This window comes from Pteropus alecto, unplaced genomic scaffold, assembly GCF_000325575.1.
Source record: "Pteropus alecto unplaced genomic scaffold, ASM32557v1 scaffold161, whole genome shotgun sequence".
Classification (NCBI taxonomy): domain Eukaryota; kingdom Metazoa; phylum Chordata; class Mammalia; order Chiroptera; family Pteropodidae; genus Pteropus; species Pteropus alecto.
The window spans coordinates 3,006,081-3,023,030 of NW_006432943.1; the positions used below are offsets into that span (position 1 = coordinate 3,006,081).

General features: G+C 40.2%; 1 protein-coding gene across 2 annotated transcripts in view; it reads right to left on the reverse strand.

The window, feature by feature from the left end:
* GPAT3 (glycerol-3-phosphate acyltransferase 3) overlaps window positions 1–12,292 on the reverse strand; it is a 77,927-nt gene extending 65,635 nt beyond the window's left edge. For both annotated transcript variants that reach the window (XR_003045030.1, XM_006907583.3), the window contains exons 1-2: window positions 11,653–12,292; window positions 4,215–4,281 (exon numbers count right to left, since the gene is read on the reverse strand). Coding sequence is in view for 1 of the 2 variants with exons in the window: in XM_006907583.3 (XP_006907645.1) it covers window positions 4,215–4,281; window positions 11,653–11,793 (208 nt within the window). In the remaining variant the exon portion in view is untranslated. The remainder of the gene's footprint in view (window positions 1–4,214; window positions 4,282–11,652) is intronic.
* Window positions 12,293–16,950: the final 4,658 nt, after the last annotated feature.

The following is a 16,950-nucleotide window of genomic DNA, read 5'->3' on the forward strand; positions in this document are numbered from 1 at the left end:
TATAAGATATGAAATTATTATGTTGTTAAAGGGATAATAGCACTGTTGTCATTTGTTAAAGTCCTTTTTTAAATGCATGAAAAGACTTGAAATTTTGTGCATGCATTGAATAAGTTAGCTAAAAAATGAGGAGTGATGGATGAAACGAGTGTGGTAAAATCTTGACAAATATTGGCTATATGGAGCTCATTATACTATTTCTCTATTTTTGTATATGTTTGAAAATTGTTGTCATCATCATCATCATCACTATCAGGTACAAGACTTACCAACAGGAACAGACTAATAAAGCAGGTAGACATTCAGGTGTAATAAAGAAAATCTCAACCTATAATGCTTCCATATCCCATAATTGGATTATTTTTCTCTATGTGAGTAGCTAGACAAGTTCCAGTATTTTATCAATAAGATAACTCCATTAAATGCATTACACTCCACATTCTTGAGGACAGCAGATACTGATGTTCAGAAAGTTTACACCATGACAATAGGACTACACCAACTTAGCTGATGTAAACAGATTATCAAAAATGGCCTGCCCCAGGCAAAATGAGTAAAGAAGAATGATACTCCTCAAATGTCTATTAAAAAATATTATTCCACATTTTCGGTGACTTCAGTAGCTTTGATTAATGTTGATGTAACTAATGTTGTACAGGCATCAACATGGTTAGTCGAATCTCACAGAAAGAACTCCAAGAGTAAAACCAGAGGGAAATGTTAGGCACCCTGTTTTCTCTCCGAATTGGTATTACATTAGAAGCTTCACCGTAGCACTTTGCCCTTCATATGTCGGCATTGGGGGAAAGAAGGACTGGGGGGCAAAAAATACAGGGCAGAAGAGAAACTTAGCACAGGGTCTTAATTAACAGCAGGCCACATAAGCCAAAATCCTTACACGTGGTGCCCACTGGAGTAGGGCAACATGGAAGACCTGAGAAGGTGGCACGCAATTCCCACTGCAGTGCTGAGTCAGACCAGCAACACACTCCAGGGAATAGTGCCAAAATGACTAAGCCACAGCCTCTGTTTATTCGTATTGTATGTGACTCACACTCCTACAGCTAGGGCAAATGCAGCCCTTTATTTCTGCCTGTTGACTTTTGGTTGGTAATCATTTAAAATGTTCTATTATCATAACGCAATTATAGTGAAATTAATCTTGAACCATAAAAATGACAGAATTAATTACATTCATTACAATTACAATCAAAATTATGAACTCATCGAGTCTGATAGCACAATATATCCAGGAAATCAGTCAGGTATCCAAAGATTGATGCTGGTGGCACGTAATAGTCAAATGATCCCTAGCACTATTAACAATGAAATAAAATCAAGGGTTCCAAAAACTCAGTCAGACCACATCTCAGGGTGCAAGGAGATGCATCTGTCCTATGGCTGGAGTGGTGAAAGCATAGCTGATGCAAAGACGCAAAGGACGCAATACCCTTCTGTCCACTTATATGAGCTTTCTAGTGCATCAGCTCTCCAGGACCAAATACTAAGGTGGAAGGTAATTCTATATTCTCCACTGAACTTGAATGCTCAGTATAACACAGTTACTTGAGGTGGGGTGGGGGAAGGGCAATTTTCTTCATCATTGTATTAACCATGAGGAAAAGCCCTTAAACCTAGAAGAGAAAGGTATAATAATAGAGCTTCTTAAAGAGATGTTACTCATGATCATATCTGCAGCTTGACAAATCAGACAGTGTTTTATAGAAGAAGAAAATTTCTATAGCTAAAGACAGAAAAGAATAATTTAACCACAAAGATATTATTTCCCAAGCTTCAGCTTTCCGTTGGCTTATTCAATAAATGCACAGAAGAAATATAATCTAAGACACGTTTAAGTGGAGAGAGAGACTTGAAAAGTGTTTCGAAAAATGTGCTTCATCAAGTAAAAGAACAGCAGAAGGAATTTTTTTGGTGCAGAAAATAAATATAACTGTTTTCCCTGTTTAGCTAATCTCTCCTCAGTTTCCCAAACCTATTGTCAGCACTACTTCATTCAGACATCTCGAAATCACACTCTTACTCCCTGGGAGCCTTGGCCTGGCTGTGACCCTGGCCCAAACTTGACCGCCTCAACACAGGCTTGTGCTATATTGTTGGCTGTAGTACAGAGACATGATGCTGCAAGGGCTGAAGACTATACCAGCCAGGCACACAAGTGCTCAATGTGTTTCATCATCCTCAGCCAGTCTGTCTAGGACTGAGATATCTCTCTGCTGACTCCAAACACCCGGATATATCAAGAGGGCACACACCCTAGAACAGGGCTCCCAAGGCACGACGTAAGTCAGGCTGGGCGTGGAGGGGCATACCATGCATAGCTGTGGGACTAACAGAGATGAAAGCAGCACATATCTGAGCCCAAATTAGATCCCACATTGTCCTTTGCTTTTGCACCTATTTTAGCAGTGTCCTGTAAGATGTCTGTCTCCCCACAAGAACCATGGTTTAATCCTCTTTGGTTCCCCCGAAATGATAGTGTAAGGATCCCTCTTACAGGTAGCAAATACTTGATAACTGCTATAGTCAATTCCTAATTTCACAGGCTAAAAGGAAGAGCAGCTACTCTGAATGAAATATGACAAATTTTAGGCATCAGACTTACTCTAAACCATTATGATTTATATATTCTCCTCCTGTTCATTTCTACTCTTTCCTAGAGGCACCATGGAAAAAAACGAAGACCAAAAATAGAAAAGACAGATGCAAGACCAAAAATAAACAAACAAATAAACGAACGAACAAACAAACAAACAAATAAATCCAACAAGTGAAAATATTCACTTCTACATAAGGTAAAAAAACTAAGCCACTGTTACTGGCCACCCTCACCTAGTGAATTTTTAATCCTCCTAACCCACCAAATTGAAACACCCTGCGCCTTTTTAAATTCATAGCCCAAGACATGCACCACCACCACCCCAATCTATAGGACCCCATAGATTGTCACTCAAGATCAATAACAGTCCCAAACTCGCCAAGTACAACACAAAATGAGCCAAAAGATTTGTTCTCTCCTTAAACATAAGGATGCATATGAAAAAATGTACCCAACCCAGAAAAATAAAAAATTAGATCTGCTATATCTGAGAAACAGGTATCTGGCACTAAAAAAAGGATCAAGCAGAGCCATAAATTTCCAATCTGAATAAAAAATGTTATCAGTGATAATACTTTGGTGTTTAAGTAGACATGATAAAACTCTACCAGTTGTTTAAATCATTTGAACATCACAATCAATTACACAAAAATACACAGATGTTTTCACTCAGATATGTTATTTCCAAAATACACTACAGTATACAGTTTCTACAATTCCTCTTACACAAGCCTCCAGAAGATAAACTGCTCCTAGTGAAGCGTTTGACATTTTGACTTTCTTTAATCCTGAATTAGATGGACACAAAATTGTTTCAATAATTATTTTTGAAAAACGCATAAAAAGCTTAGTCTTTTAATTAAATGTGGTGATTCATTTCTTCCTAAATTTATAGCCATCGCTCCCATAAAGTTCTATTCCTGGTGTCTTAAACAATTTTACCCCAAGTGAAAGAGTTTTTATAATAAAAGCAAAGCTCACAAATAGAAGCAGTGACTGGTTAGCTCGGTTGATTTGTTAATTCACTTCTAACAAAACTAAACGAGTTTCTTTACTGCAGGACATTTCTGAACCTTTATTTCTGTGCAATATTACTCTCCAAAAGGAAGGAGTAGTATGTAGTGATTCCCAAGCTTATAGCACGGGGGAGTTATTTTTTATTTCATGTATTACCAATTAGCCTTTAGCAGGAAAGAGTATTCTGAGGAACATACTTTGAGAACTACAAATTAGAATAAAATGAAAATGAAACTTCAAAAATAGGTTTAATTAATTCCCAGGTAGTCCAGATATTCTTTTTTTTTTTTTTAAAACCATTGACTACATCTTCAAAACCATGGACAGCCACCTTTAAATGCACACCTTTAGAAATACCCTGTAGAACACATAGATGAACTATCAAATATTATCTCCTTTACAGTAACAACTCACTCAAAACTCAGAAAACTGCTATTTTGCACAAAGAGAATTATGAACAATCCAAAGCCTTATAGAATGCACTGCTTATTTCAAGTTCAAATTGAGTAGATGTAAATGGGATATTTTACATCATCATATTTTGGATATTTTAACCATCGTAATGAAAAGGAAGACTTACCAACAGAAGCTGAGTTTTTAATAAATGACTCTTCTGGGACGCTTTTTTCAATTCGCAATGTGGCCCACTGTTCAAAAACAAGAAGTATTCATTTAAACTGTTCCACAGACACAGTGGAGAGTACTTAAACCATGCTTTTATAGATAAGTAAAATTAAACATTAAGCCTTGGCACTCTTTGAATTAAAGTGATCCCCCAGCGAACCTCGGATGTAGCAATATCCCAGACCCAGGGATACTCTTATGTTAGTTACTGATGATGCCCTAATAGAAGGAAAAGATCATGTTTACTCTCTTTAAACCCCTCCCACATACCTTGTATCTCAATAAATTACTACTTCAAAAGATAGTGAAACATGTTGGGCATGAGCACAGGTTATGACATCAAGACTCTCTGGGTTTAAACTTACTTAATAACTCTAGGCTTCAGTTTCCTCATCTGTAAAGTGAGGATAATAGTTCCCATCCCATCAAGTTGCCATGAGGATTAAATGAGATTAACACATGTAAAAAGGAGGACCTAAAGAATAGCTATTATTTTCATAACAAATTAGACATTCAAGAATGAGACACATTCAAAAAGGCCTAATTGCCAGCATCAAAGATAAGCTTGCAGAAAGAGATAGCATGAGATCTGGAAAGCTGAAAAGGAATCTGTGAAGTTGATAAATAAAGAAATCATATGCCCACCTGGTCACTTATGTTTTAAGATGCATAGGAAAAATGTTATGATTATGAGGATCCACAGATTTGAGAAAAGTTAAGGGCAGGAAAAATCAGCTCCCAAATACCAAGATGTGACTTGTGATTTTCTTTATACTTTGTTTTTACATTTCCAAAATTATCTACCATTACCATCATAGTTCAAACACTACAAGTGAACTTTGCTGACAGCATTCCAGAAAATCTAAATGGCTATTTTTCTAGTTTAGAAAAGAAGCCTTTAAAATATTATTTAGATGACTACAATTCCAGAAGCTACCAATGGCTAAATTGACTGATTTGGGGTAGGGGAAGAGCAAAATAAGAGGTAAAATACATTGTGATAATTATAATTAAAACATGTAAAAACTGTGAATTTAAGTGCCCTTAAAGGGGCAAAAAGACAGAATTTATTAAATATATCAAGGCAAAAATCTCAGTTATTGCTAAATTCAGAGGGATTAAACACAGGTGAAAAAACAATTTCAAATAAGTAAGAAAATAACTGATAGAGAATAAACACCCTAAAACATGTACATAAAGGTCAAAGAGTAAGGCATGATCTGAATACATCAGGACCTCTGCATACCATCCCTAAGAGCCAAGTAAGAACGTGTAATTTGTGCTTAGAGAACAGCCTATAAATAGAGGCTTAATCTTCCCGGCTTCAAGTGGCAAATCACAAATGATAATAAGACTCAGTCTTAATTTGGTTGTGTCTTTTTCTCTTCCTAGCTGGCTTAGTGTAGGAGTTCTCAAATTCTAGACCTCCCACCTTTTCTCAATAGAGGTAAAGGTTTATTTCTATAGTTTTCAACTTAAAGCTTTGGTCATTTGTAAGTAGACCAAAGCTTTGGTCATTTGTAAGTAGATTAAAGATATGATTAAAATAAAATATTGTAAACAATCAATCTTTATTAATCTTGGAGCTCAATTTTTTTTATTGTAGGCATGTGATTTTATACTTTATATAAATAGTAATTACCTTCAATGAGGACAATTATTGTATGCTCATATGATGGAAAATATTGATGTTTTGTGGCTATTATGGTTTGTCTGAATTGTATCCCCCCAAATTCATATGTTGAAGCCCCAAGCCCCAGTACATCAGAAAGTAACTGTATTTGGATCTAGGACATTTAAAGGAAGAGATATGTTAAAGTGAAGTCTTTAGGGTGGGCCCTAATACAATCTACCTGGCATCCTTATAAGGAGAGGAAATTTGGACGAACAAAGGGACACCAGAGATGCACAAACACAGAGGAAAGGCCATGTGAGGACACAGCAAGAAGGCACCCATCTGCAATCCAAGGAGAGAGGCCTCAACCCGCCAACACCTTGATGAACTTCTAGCCTCCAGAAAGAACTGTGAGGAAATAAATTTCTGTGGTTTAAGCCACCCAGTCTGTGGTAGTTTGTTATGGTGGCCCTAGCAAACTAATACAGGGGCATTGATCAAATATCATAATGTGCTACAAAGAGCTTTATGTTCTGTCACCAGGCAAGTTTCAGAACACGTAACATCTCCTGAAGTGGTAACTCCAAAGGTCTGTCCTACAGAATGCAGTTACAGTGTTCAGGGCTAGCAAATTTTAAGGTTGGAGGAGAAGTCATTTATTGCAAAATGGAATTTATACTGGAAAACCTCTTTCTTCTTTGGGTTTACTCTCCAGTGAAAGTGAAAATGTGCCTATGCTCTGCAGCCAGATAAATGTACGAATGAATTGCAGTTCTGCCACATCCAGGCTGTAATCATCTCAGACAAAATACTTTAACGCCTTGGGGCCTCATTTTCATCATCTCTAAACCAGAGGCTATTACCAAATGTTGTTGTAAGATTAAAGAAAATAATCTATCTGATACCACCACACAATAGGCCACAAAGTAGAAAAATGTTGGCTTACTCCTCTCCCATACCACACACTTCAAGTACTAAAATAACCAGGTTTTTTTTTCGGACCATCCTGTGCCATTTCCCAAAAAATAGCTATTCTTCTTTCATCACGCCAGCTTCTCTAGCTGATCGAGACAGCCCAACGCAGAAGCAAAATGTCTCTTCAGAGATTTTAAATCTCTTCCAGAGGTATCTCAGAATACATCTGCCTCACGAAACCAGGAAAGGTCCAGCTCTGTCCACAAGACGGCTCTGAAGTACAGTAGTGGCGTCTAACAAATCCCATTACTACTCCCCATCTCACGCTCCCACTACCAAAGACAGTTCAAAGATACTTTCAATCAGGTTCTCACTCTACTTAATTTCAAAATCCCCTTGAGGGAAAAAAAGCAGCTGTCCACAATGCACAGAAAAGAGATTAAGTCTAATTTTTAAAGCTTAGGCCAAAAACTTGCAAAAATATGACACTGTCACCTAGACGATTACAACTTTCAGTTTTTACACTAAAGAGACATTTAAGAAGTAACTAAAGAGAGGAGGAAAAGTACATAAAATTATATAAAAATTCAAAATGTTAGGCTTACTCAAATAATAGCAGGCCATCATCTGTAGCATAATAAAACAGTTTCTTGGCAGAGGCTGTCATCTCAGCAGAGTAAGAACTCAGGCTCTAGATTCAAATTAAAATTCTGATTCTACCCCTGCATGACATTTATCTACTACTGTTGACAAATTTTCTCTGAACCTCCATTCCCTAATCTATCAATAAGAGTAATAATGGGCCCTATCTCAGAGAACTGTTGTGGAATTAAGTTAAATAAAAAGCACATTGCCTTAGTAGCTTTTACTATAACTTACGATCGTAAACAGCCATGGCCTTCTAACACATTCGTTGTATTTCGAACATCAGGGATAATAACTAAGTATTATGATAATATAACCATATGAATTATTGACATGCCTTTTTAAAAAGATGGAAAACTAACTGATGTATTGAAAAAGAGGGTAAGGGAAAGAATAATAACTAAATAAAAGGCAGGAATTATCTACTCCAGGAATGCATGCTGACCCATCAAAGATATAAAGGTAGGTAAATCTTAGTCATAGAGTAGCAAAATAAATTTTAAAAAAATTTAAAAACCAGAGTGTTTAAATCCACCAAGAGTTGAGCGCCTACTATGTATCAATTACTTTCATTCCCCTCTCCTCATTGTATCTGCACAAATACTCCAAGAGGTGTATTCCTATATACACATGTAAAAACTAAGGTTAAGATGTTAAGTGCTCTGTCTCACCTTAGGCCAATGAATAGCAATCCTTCACCACCCTCACTCTCATCATTAACCTAACAATTAAGTTTCATGATTGTGAATAGCATTTTCAACCTTTAACCTATGCTCCTCTCTGATAAACATAAAAAGTTCACAAATGCCCTTCTAGAGATTCAGATACATATCACCTAGATGGATCATTCACTATACATCCCCCCTCAGCCAAAAGTTTTACTTTTCATAGTTTGTATTCCTAAAACAATTTTCCCAATATAGATATAATATTTCTTAGAAATCATTGTATAGCCCTTGAAAATCACTGGTTTAGAGAATGACTAAATTTATTTTAAGAATTCAAGCTTCATCCTTGAGTAGCTTGCCATATCAGGGGCTTATATACACATCTAGAATATGCAGCAATGCAGAGGCAGCACGCAGTAGGTGCTCAATAAATGATTATTATCTGAAATGATGGGCAGCTGAGAAGGAGTCAGAGAAGAGCATATAGCTGAGTCAGTTACATGACAATTAGCAACTACCATACTCATTTATTCAGAAGGCACCCCACACATTTCAGCTTCCAGAATTAGCATTCATGGTCATGAAAAAGCCACCCATTGTCAATAAAACTTATAAAAGTAAACATATAATGTACAAAACTAAATGACCTTTTAAAGTAGTATGTAAATTGTAACATTTTGAGAAATTTGAGAAATCTCCAATTCCAATCAAAGAGACCAAAGAATGTTCTTGGGACTGGAATGCAAAAGAAACAACCAAATCAGTTGAGAACATACTAAGGAATAATGAGTAACAGAAAGGCTGGGCCTTGAATGGAATCTACAAAAGGGCAGGATATTTGTCCAGAACTAAAGATGTTCTAATACTTAATACTAATAAAGATTTCCTAACATTAAACGAGTGCAATTTTTAAGGGAACTACCCCTATAGTCAAGAAAAGCAATCCACTGTACTAACCCGGGCCTAACAGAAATGTCTGTGAAATATCTACTGCTGTTCTAGTTGAAGGATGAAAAGCCCTAGGTTGCCATTTCCCTCTCCTGTGCCTAAAGCAGATTTCACTGTGGGATCACAACTCTTTCCTAATAAGCCCAGCTTCTCCCAAACACGGGCACTCCAGGCAGCTACAACCAACAAGTCAGAGCTGGCTCACAAAATGAATCCCCATTCTAATTCCACATATGCCAAGCATCTCTCTGACCTAATAACTTAGTCTTAGCAAAGAGGGTGGTTCCTTATGCTGCCACTCCCTGGTTTCTAAGCTAGGTGGTGTACCTCCCACTAAAATCAAATTTGGCATTCTTGAGCTTTTGATTAACAGAGAGTATATCTCCGAAAGTCTCTTCAAATCTAGATGGACAAAAATGAAAATCTGAGGCCCTGCCAAATTGAAAGCCTGATCCTGGAATGGAGTTATCCTTTCAAAGTATAGTAGCTATTGGCCAGGCTGACAGCAACTAGCTGTCCTCTTCCCTTGCCGTATCTTTAACTGTATCTTGAATTACTAAAACAAGAAATATAGGCATCAGCACCTGGAAGGCAGTGTGTGCGATTTACCTGCACTCTATTCTCACTCGGGGCATAAATTCCAAAAGACATTACTGTGTGGGAGAACAGTTCAATCGTTTCAGAGTTCTGAGAAAGCATGAACACCAGTTAAAAAAGATCAAGTGCTATGGGAGAATATTCTGAAGAAGTCTAACAGTAAGAGGCACCTATTGTTGCAGAAATGTTGCGAAACAAGAAAACCATGCACCCCTCTGAGAGTTAATAAACCTGAGTTTATTACGTTGGTGGCCCCAGAAGAGCTAGCGCTCTGAAGATCTGGGCCCTGAGCTCAGGAGCAATTTTGCTTTTATATCCCCGCTGTTACAGTTAGCATGGGCTATGGGCAATTACAGAGCACATGATTTAGGAATTTAGGTAATACTTCTGTTATGGAGACAGAACAATTATAGGGGAGATAGAGTCTTCAGTTGATCTCAGGACCACTCTGCCCTCCGGCCTATGCAGTAAGCATGTCCACAGAGGCAGAACAAAGAGGGGATTAGCTTTTTGAGTGCAAATTCCTCTTCACTATGACGTTCACAGTACAGTATGACCAAGTTCAGAGTGTTAAGTCAGTAAGAGAGGTTCAAACTGTGAGATATCTCTCAAGTAAAAACAATAGAACGTTCAAAACATAAGGGCTGAGGATGAAGAATCACATATAACTTCAAAAGACCAGACAGAAAAATAACCGCAAAAAGAAAGTGCAACAAAAATCTGGGGGTAAAACAGGAGATTATTAGCAGGTAGAAGAGATTTGCAAGAAATTAGTAGGTAGGAGATTAGCAGGTAATCTCCAGGTAGGAGATTGTATATCTGGGAGCCACCCCACTAGCTAGGAGAGAAGAGTACATAAAGCCAAGTCCTGGGGGCAGACAGAAAATAAGAGCAGAAAAATGAGAACCCACATTAGAAGGTACTGTAGAAGTTAGAATAACAAAGACACGAGAATCTAAAAAATAATAACATTCCTCTAATAGCAGCAAACACTTATATAGTACCTAACATGTACTGGTACCCTTCCTAAAATGCTTGACATAGCTTAACTTAAAGAGGTGTTATTGTTACTCCTGTTTTATAGATTAGAAAAATGAGGAAGAAGTAGGTGACTTCCCTAAAGACATGTATTGAGAAGCAGAGCTGGGATTTTGGCAAATCTGTACTCCTAACCACTAGGTAAACACGCCCTCTTCTCAGTTAAGACCACTTCATTCAAACAAACCACTGTACTTCTCTGAGCCTCTGTTATCACTTCCAAGGCTTTTGGGGAGCAGATGATGAGATAGTAAATGGGAAAACCCTTTGTAATTTAATATACCCTGTATAAGGGTACTCTGCAGTTGTTCCCCACCAGGCCCACTTCCATCTAATACCTTTCTTTGCAGAATTTGGAAACGAGATTAGGGAGAGCTGAGGTCAATAACATTTCAAGTGCCATTGTTCAGATAAAATTTCCATGACTCCATTAAAATATAATCAGATTTTTTTTTTTTTCCTACCACTCAGCAATTGGTTTCTTATCCTGAGCATAAACTAGAACATGATACCTTTCTGGACAGAATGCCTTAGTACATGAAGGGACCTCTGAAACTTGGGGCTGTAAAAATTAAAGTGAGTGAAATGACAGCTGTACTGCATAATGGATAAAAAGAAATCCGATGATATAAAAGGTGGTCACACTGTTATTCTAATCAGTTAATAACAACAACAACAACAACAACAACAACAACAGGACAAGGGGTGGGATGGTTCTGCTATCAACCAGAGGAACAATAAGGTGTTCCAGTAATCTCAGCCGGGATCCCTTCAGCTCTGCGGGAGAAGCCGGGAGGCTGTCTTGGAGCTTCCTTGGAGGATAAACCGAAACGCACACTCCTGCGAACCGCTGACCTTCCGAACTGGTCCCCTCGCGTCAACTCAATTCTATCCTCGGCCCCCACCTCCCCGGATTCTACGTCAAGCGCTCGGAGGTGCAGGGACGCCGCCTCCCTGCTGGCACTCACCTCTAAAGTTTTCACCAGGATCTTCATATAGATCTCAGAAATGCCCAAAGACACCCCAAAGGCAGAAGGCAGGAGGATGAAGCCGAGCACCAGCGTCAGCCAGATGGAAAAGATCTTCACGGCCAGCTCTGCGCCCTCCATGGCTTGGCGTTCCCTTTCGAAAAGGGTCCTAGAAGAAGTCCGAGAGCACGAGCTGTCCCTGTCCCCAGGCAATCGGGCGGCAGCTCCGCGAGCAGAGACGGGTCAGCGCCGCCGCCTGCCCGCACTCACCTCTGCCGCGGAAAAAAAGAGAGGAAGGAAAAACTTTCAGAACGCCGATAATTTCCTTCCTTCCTCTTCGGCTCCTCCTCGCTCCAGCGGGTTAACTCTTTCTCCGCGAAGGCTCAGGCCCGCGCCGAAGCCACCGCAACGCACCAGACCTAGGAGCACCCGCAAGAAGAAGGGGGCTAGGGCGAGCGATGGGGCTCAGCGGCGCGGGCAGGGCGCGCGAGTGCAGCCGGGAACGCGCCCTACGCTCTGCCTGATTTCCTCTGGGTGGCGATCGCGACAACTCAGCGGTGACTCACAGAGGACCTCTGGGAGCGAGGATCCCCGCCAGCACACCGCACCGCAGCACCGGCCGCGACGGAACTGGCGCCAGGCCCAGGACTGTGCTGGGGGCTGGCCGCGCTCCGCCGCCCGACGCCCTATTTCCGCGCGTTGCCCTCGCCCCCCCTCCTCCGCCACCCAACCGGGAGCATCCAGCGGTGACCTCCTCTAAGAGCGCTGCAGCCTCCTGGGCGTCCTCGGTTCGTCCCACCTCCCCATCGGTTCGTCCCACCTCCCCCCGTCCCCCCCTCCCCCCCAGGACTCAGCGAAAGTCCCGTAGGGCGCAGAGTTTTCATCTGAAACTGTTAGCATTTTCTTCACCCCCAAAATGAACTACTGGCATGTCCGGGACTCTTGAGAAGGTCTTGTTTGTGTGGGTGTAAAACGACCTCTGGGAAGAGCTTTCAGGGAGAGAGAAAAGCTCAGAGCGCTGCTGAGATGCCGCTGGCGCCGCTTCTAGGTCTCCCACACCTTCCCCTCCGTCCCGTACGGAGCTGAGCTAATCAGCGGGGTGAAAAGCTCTCCCCACAAGGCGCGTACTCCACTTAGACGCCATCTCCCTAACACAGAGCTCCTTCGGCTGAGGGTCGCACTCTTGCCGGGGTAATTTCCCAACCACAGCTTCCCCTATCATTCACCCGACACTCTCAAGCTCACCGAAACTGCAGAAAAATGCCAGGCCCGCGCAAGCCTTCACCAAGCTGACAGCGCCTCCTGGATATTCAGTCCCCGCACTGCTACCTTGCTAGCTAGTGCTGATTAGAACAATGAAGGGCAGAACCCTATACGGGTATTTACTACTCTACGGTTCGTGTCTCTTAAAGACCGGATCTGATTTTAAGAATGAGCATGAGAAGGAATGTTGAAAGTGTAGTATATGAGAAAATCGAGCTGCTCGGGGTTTCCAGATCATCACTGAATGGGACCAAAATTTCATACAGTTCTCTTTCGCGTGTTATTTCAAGCTGGAAAAACTGGGAGGACCAGCAAACTGAATGGAAACAGGGTTGGTAGCCAATACTGCAAAGAAAGCCGCCCTTACCCAGGGTGTGGAGAAGTGGGAGATGGAAGAAAGGCGAGAAGCTCCACTGCAAATGTAAATATTTGTCCCTGCATCTCCTGCCAGGTAGGTATCACAAATCTCCTGCCCCACTAAGAAGGGAGGGAAATTATAACTTGGTCATAAAAACAAAGTTATGAATGAAGACATTTCAGGCATTTGTTTTCTTAAAATTAAACCTCTTCATAGTCTGCCAGTTTATAAAAACAAGGAAAACACAATTGCTAAAATCTTTCCAAAATCCTTGCTGAAAACAAACACAAATTTAGCACAAAACTTCAAAGATTATACTGACTCATTTAATACTATACGTTCAGGCAAAACTTACTCTCCTTTTACTTCCTAAGGAATGCGAAATGTACCAAAGTTTACCCAACAAAGTCCCAGCAAAATTTACCCGACAAAGCAGGCAGCTTTGGGAAGACCTCTTTCTGCCTATCCAGACACAGGTGCTGAGTGCCCAGAATCTCCAATGATTTCTGTTGCTCATGACTTAACTCCGTGTTTTCTTTGTTTTGAGTTCTTTACTATTATGGAAGAGTTATTGTCCCACAGAATGGTGAAATGGTAATGAAGAGGAAATTTCAGGAATTTTCCACTCAAATGTTTAACCTTGTAATCAGCTCTTTGTCTTGTTTTTGTAAACATGCTTGCTGCATAGGCCAAAGGGCAAGGTGGTCTCAAAATCAACTGAAGACTCACTGCCCCCCACCTTGGAATGTTCTATCTAGATAACAGATGTATTCCTTTAGTGCTTAAACAAATGTACTCCCTTTTGTGTGTTTGCAGATAAGCCCTATTGTGCTGGCTGGAAAATTACTGCTTGACTATCGCCCATGGGAACATAGGCTATCATCCATGGGAATATAACATTCTAACAATAAGCTTTCTGTTTCTGTACCCCCACTTGCACACTCAACCTATGGGTTGACAGGTAGTGAATAGGAGAAAAATAGACTTTCGTGTTTAAGACACAATGAGGAATGGGATTTAGGGCTTAAAAACTCTGTACCTCTACATTTCGGGGCTGCTTAATTTGGGGTCTGCGTACTCCTGGCAGACCCAGCTGGCTGAATAAAGAGTGTGTTTCCTATAACTCACTGATTTCTGGTGGTCCATGTGTCTTTCGGTGGCTGGCAACTATAACACTATAAAAGAAAATTTTTCCCTGAGCTCTGGGCCCAGATTTTCAGAGCACTAGCTCTTCTGCGACCACTAGTATAATAAAACTGAGTTTCTCCAACCCTCCAGGTGCTGCTTGATTTCTCACTGGTCTGAGTCCTTGTAATTTTTATGCAATAGTAATAACATGCAATTTGGACTCTTAAATTAACTCCAGCCCAGACACTTATAAGTTTGAACAATTCATTTAGTCCTTCTGTGCTTTGTCTATCTCACCAGTAAATGGATTCTTTTTAAGGTCAAATGTGATTGTGTTTGAAACCACTTGTGAATGACAAAGCTCTCTGCAGGGATCAAAAGGCAGCCTACCGCAAGTGCAAAAGCTCTCCTCCATCTTTTTCTCACCTAAAACACAGGAAAGCCAAGATAAACTCACCTTTTCAGTGATGAGGGAGGGAGAAGGAAGAGAAGAAATGGCAGAGGTCCCACTGTTCCCTTTATACTCTCCCTTTGACTCACCTCTCTCTTCTCCTATTCCCTTTAAGGCTCATTCAATTAAACCTAGGTAGAACCCCTACTCCCTTCCTGCAATTAGGACCCTCTTCACTTACTGGATTAGTTTTCCAGGGCTGCCTTAACAAATTACCACAAACTTAGAGACTTAAAACAACAGAAATTTATTCTCAGTTCTGAAAGCCAGAAGTCTGAAATCAAGATGCTGCTGAGTCACATTCCCTCCAAAGGCTCTAGGGGAATATCTTTCCTTTGCTTCTTCCAATTTCTGGTGGCTCCCAGCACAACCTGGCTTGGGCCTGCATAACTCCACTCACTGCTTTAGGCTTCACATGGCCTTCTTCCTACGCCTTTTCTTCCTATTTCTTTAAAGACACTTATCATCCTTGATTTAGGGCTCTCCCTAATCTAGGATGATCTCATCTTGAGATTTTTGCTTACTCTACAAAAATCTTTTTTCCAAAAGATATTATATTCACAGAAACAGGCATTTAGGATTTGGACATATCTCTTGGGAGGCTACAATTCAACCCAATACATATACTATCTCTGTAAACTGGGATAATACACATATATGGAGAGGTTGTTATTGGGGTTGGAGATTATGTATTTAAAATTTAGCTGATAGCAAATGTTCAATAATAAGGTTTTTTGTACAATCCCGTTTTTACCTATTGTTCTAGAATATATTTAAGTAACACTTCCTTTCACTCTCAAAAATGTCCTGGTTTGAATGCTAAGTCACATGATTCCTTTATGCCTACATAATTTCTAAGATCTCTTCCAGTGTAAAATATTAGATTCTTTTACAAAACTCACTGTCAAGTCCCTGCATGACCCCTTGTGAATATCTGATGCCAAATGTTGTATTGAAACATGAAGAAAAAGGATTAGCATCTAGTCCAGAACTTCTCAAACCTTACTGGGTAGAAATCCTTGGGGCACTTGTAAAAGGAAGATTTTTAGTCAGTAAGGCTGGGAGGGGGACTGAGATCCCGCATTTTAATGAGCTCCCAGATGATGTCGATGTTGGTCTACCAACTACACCGTGAGCAGCAAGCCCTTAGAATATGGCCAAAGAGGGGAGTGTTATATTTAAGTGATAACAAAAGGCTGTGAGGTCCAGGTAAGTCTTTGGAAGCCAACATAATAAAGAATTGATTCTGAAGAGCTGACCCCAGAACTCCTATTATTTGTATCTTCTTCATATCCTTGCTTTGACAACAATTATGGGCAATGGGAATAGGTTAAAAAAATTTGAGCAAATATCAGTACTCTCATGAATAGATGTTTATGGCAAATATGATGTCATAGTTGGAGCCCAATAATAAATATTGATTTAATTTAAGAGGTAGGGTAGAATGGAGAAATCTGGGAGTGAAGCAGTTGCTGAAGCATTTTATTAAACAGACAAGTTTTGCATTTCTTGTCTCCAGTCTCTTTTAGAGACCTCTCTTTTCTCTGATTTCACACCTTTCTTGGGGCTTCATCATATCCTACCTTGATTTGTGTATTTGCTTCATCATCCCACTGTAAACGGCTTAATATTAGGACCCACATAGTCATTGTAACTCCTTACCCATTATTCCATTCCTTCTCCACCTGCACAGAATTTTATTTCATACCACACTATTATTCAAAGCCAGCAGTGGCTCCCTAAAGGTCACAAAGGAAAGTCCAAATATCGAACATCTTAGGTTAGATCCTGAAGCACTCCAACTTTAACTTCCATCACATTTCAGCAAAACCTTTCTTACTTTCCCCTGGTTACTTTCCCCTGGTTTCTGCAGGATTTCTTCTTCTCTGGGTCTTTGATTACATCACAATGCTCTCCCCACAAGCCCTAGTTCCTGCACACCTCTCCTGATCTCTCATCTAAATATCACTCACTCCACAAGTTAGGGATCCAACATGGGGATCCTGCCAGTTGCTGAGTATGTCTATTCTATTTATGCATTCAAGAACTGGAAAAATAACCACAGGTTGGATTTAGGGAGTCATTAGGCCCACTGTTA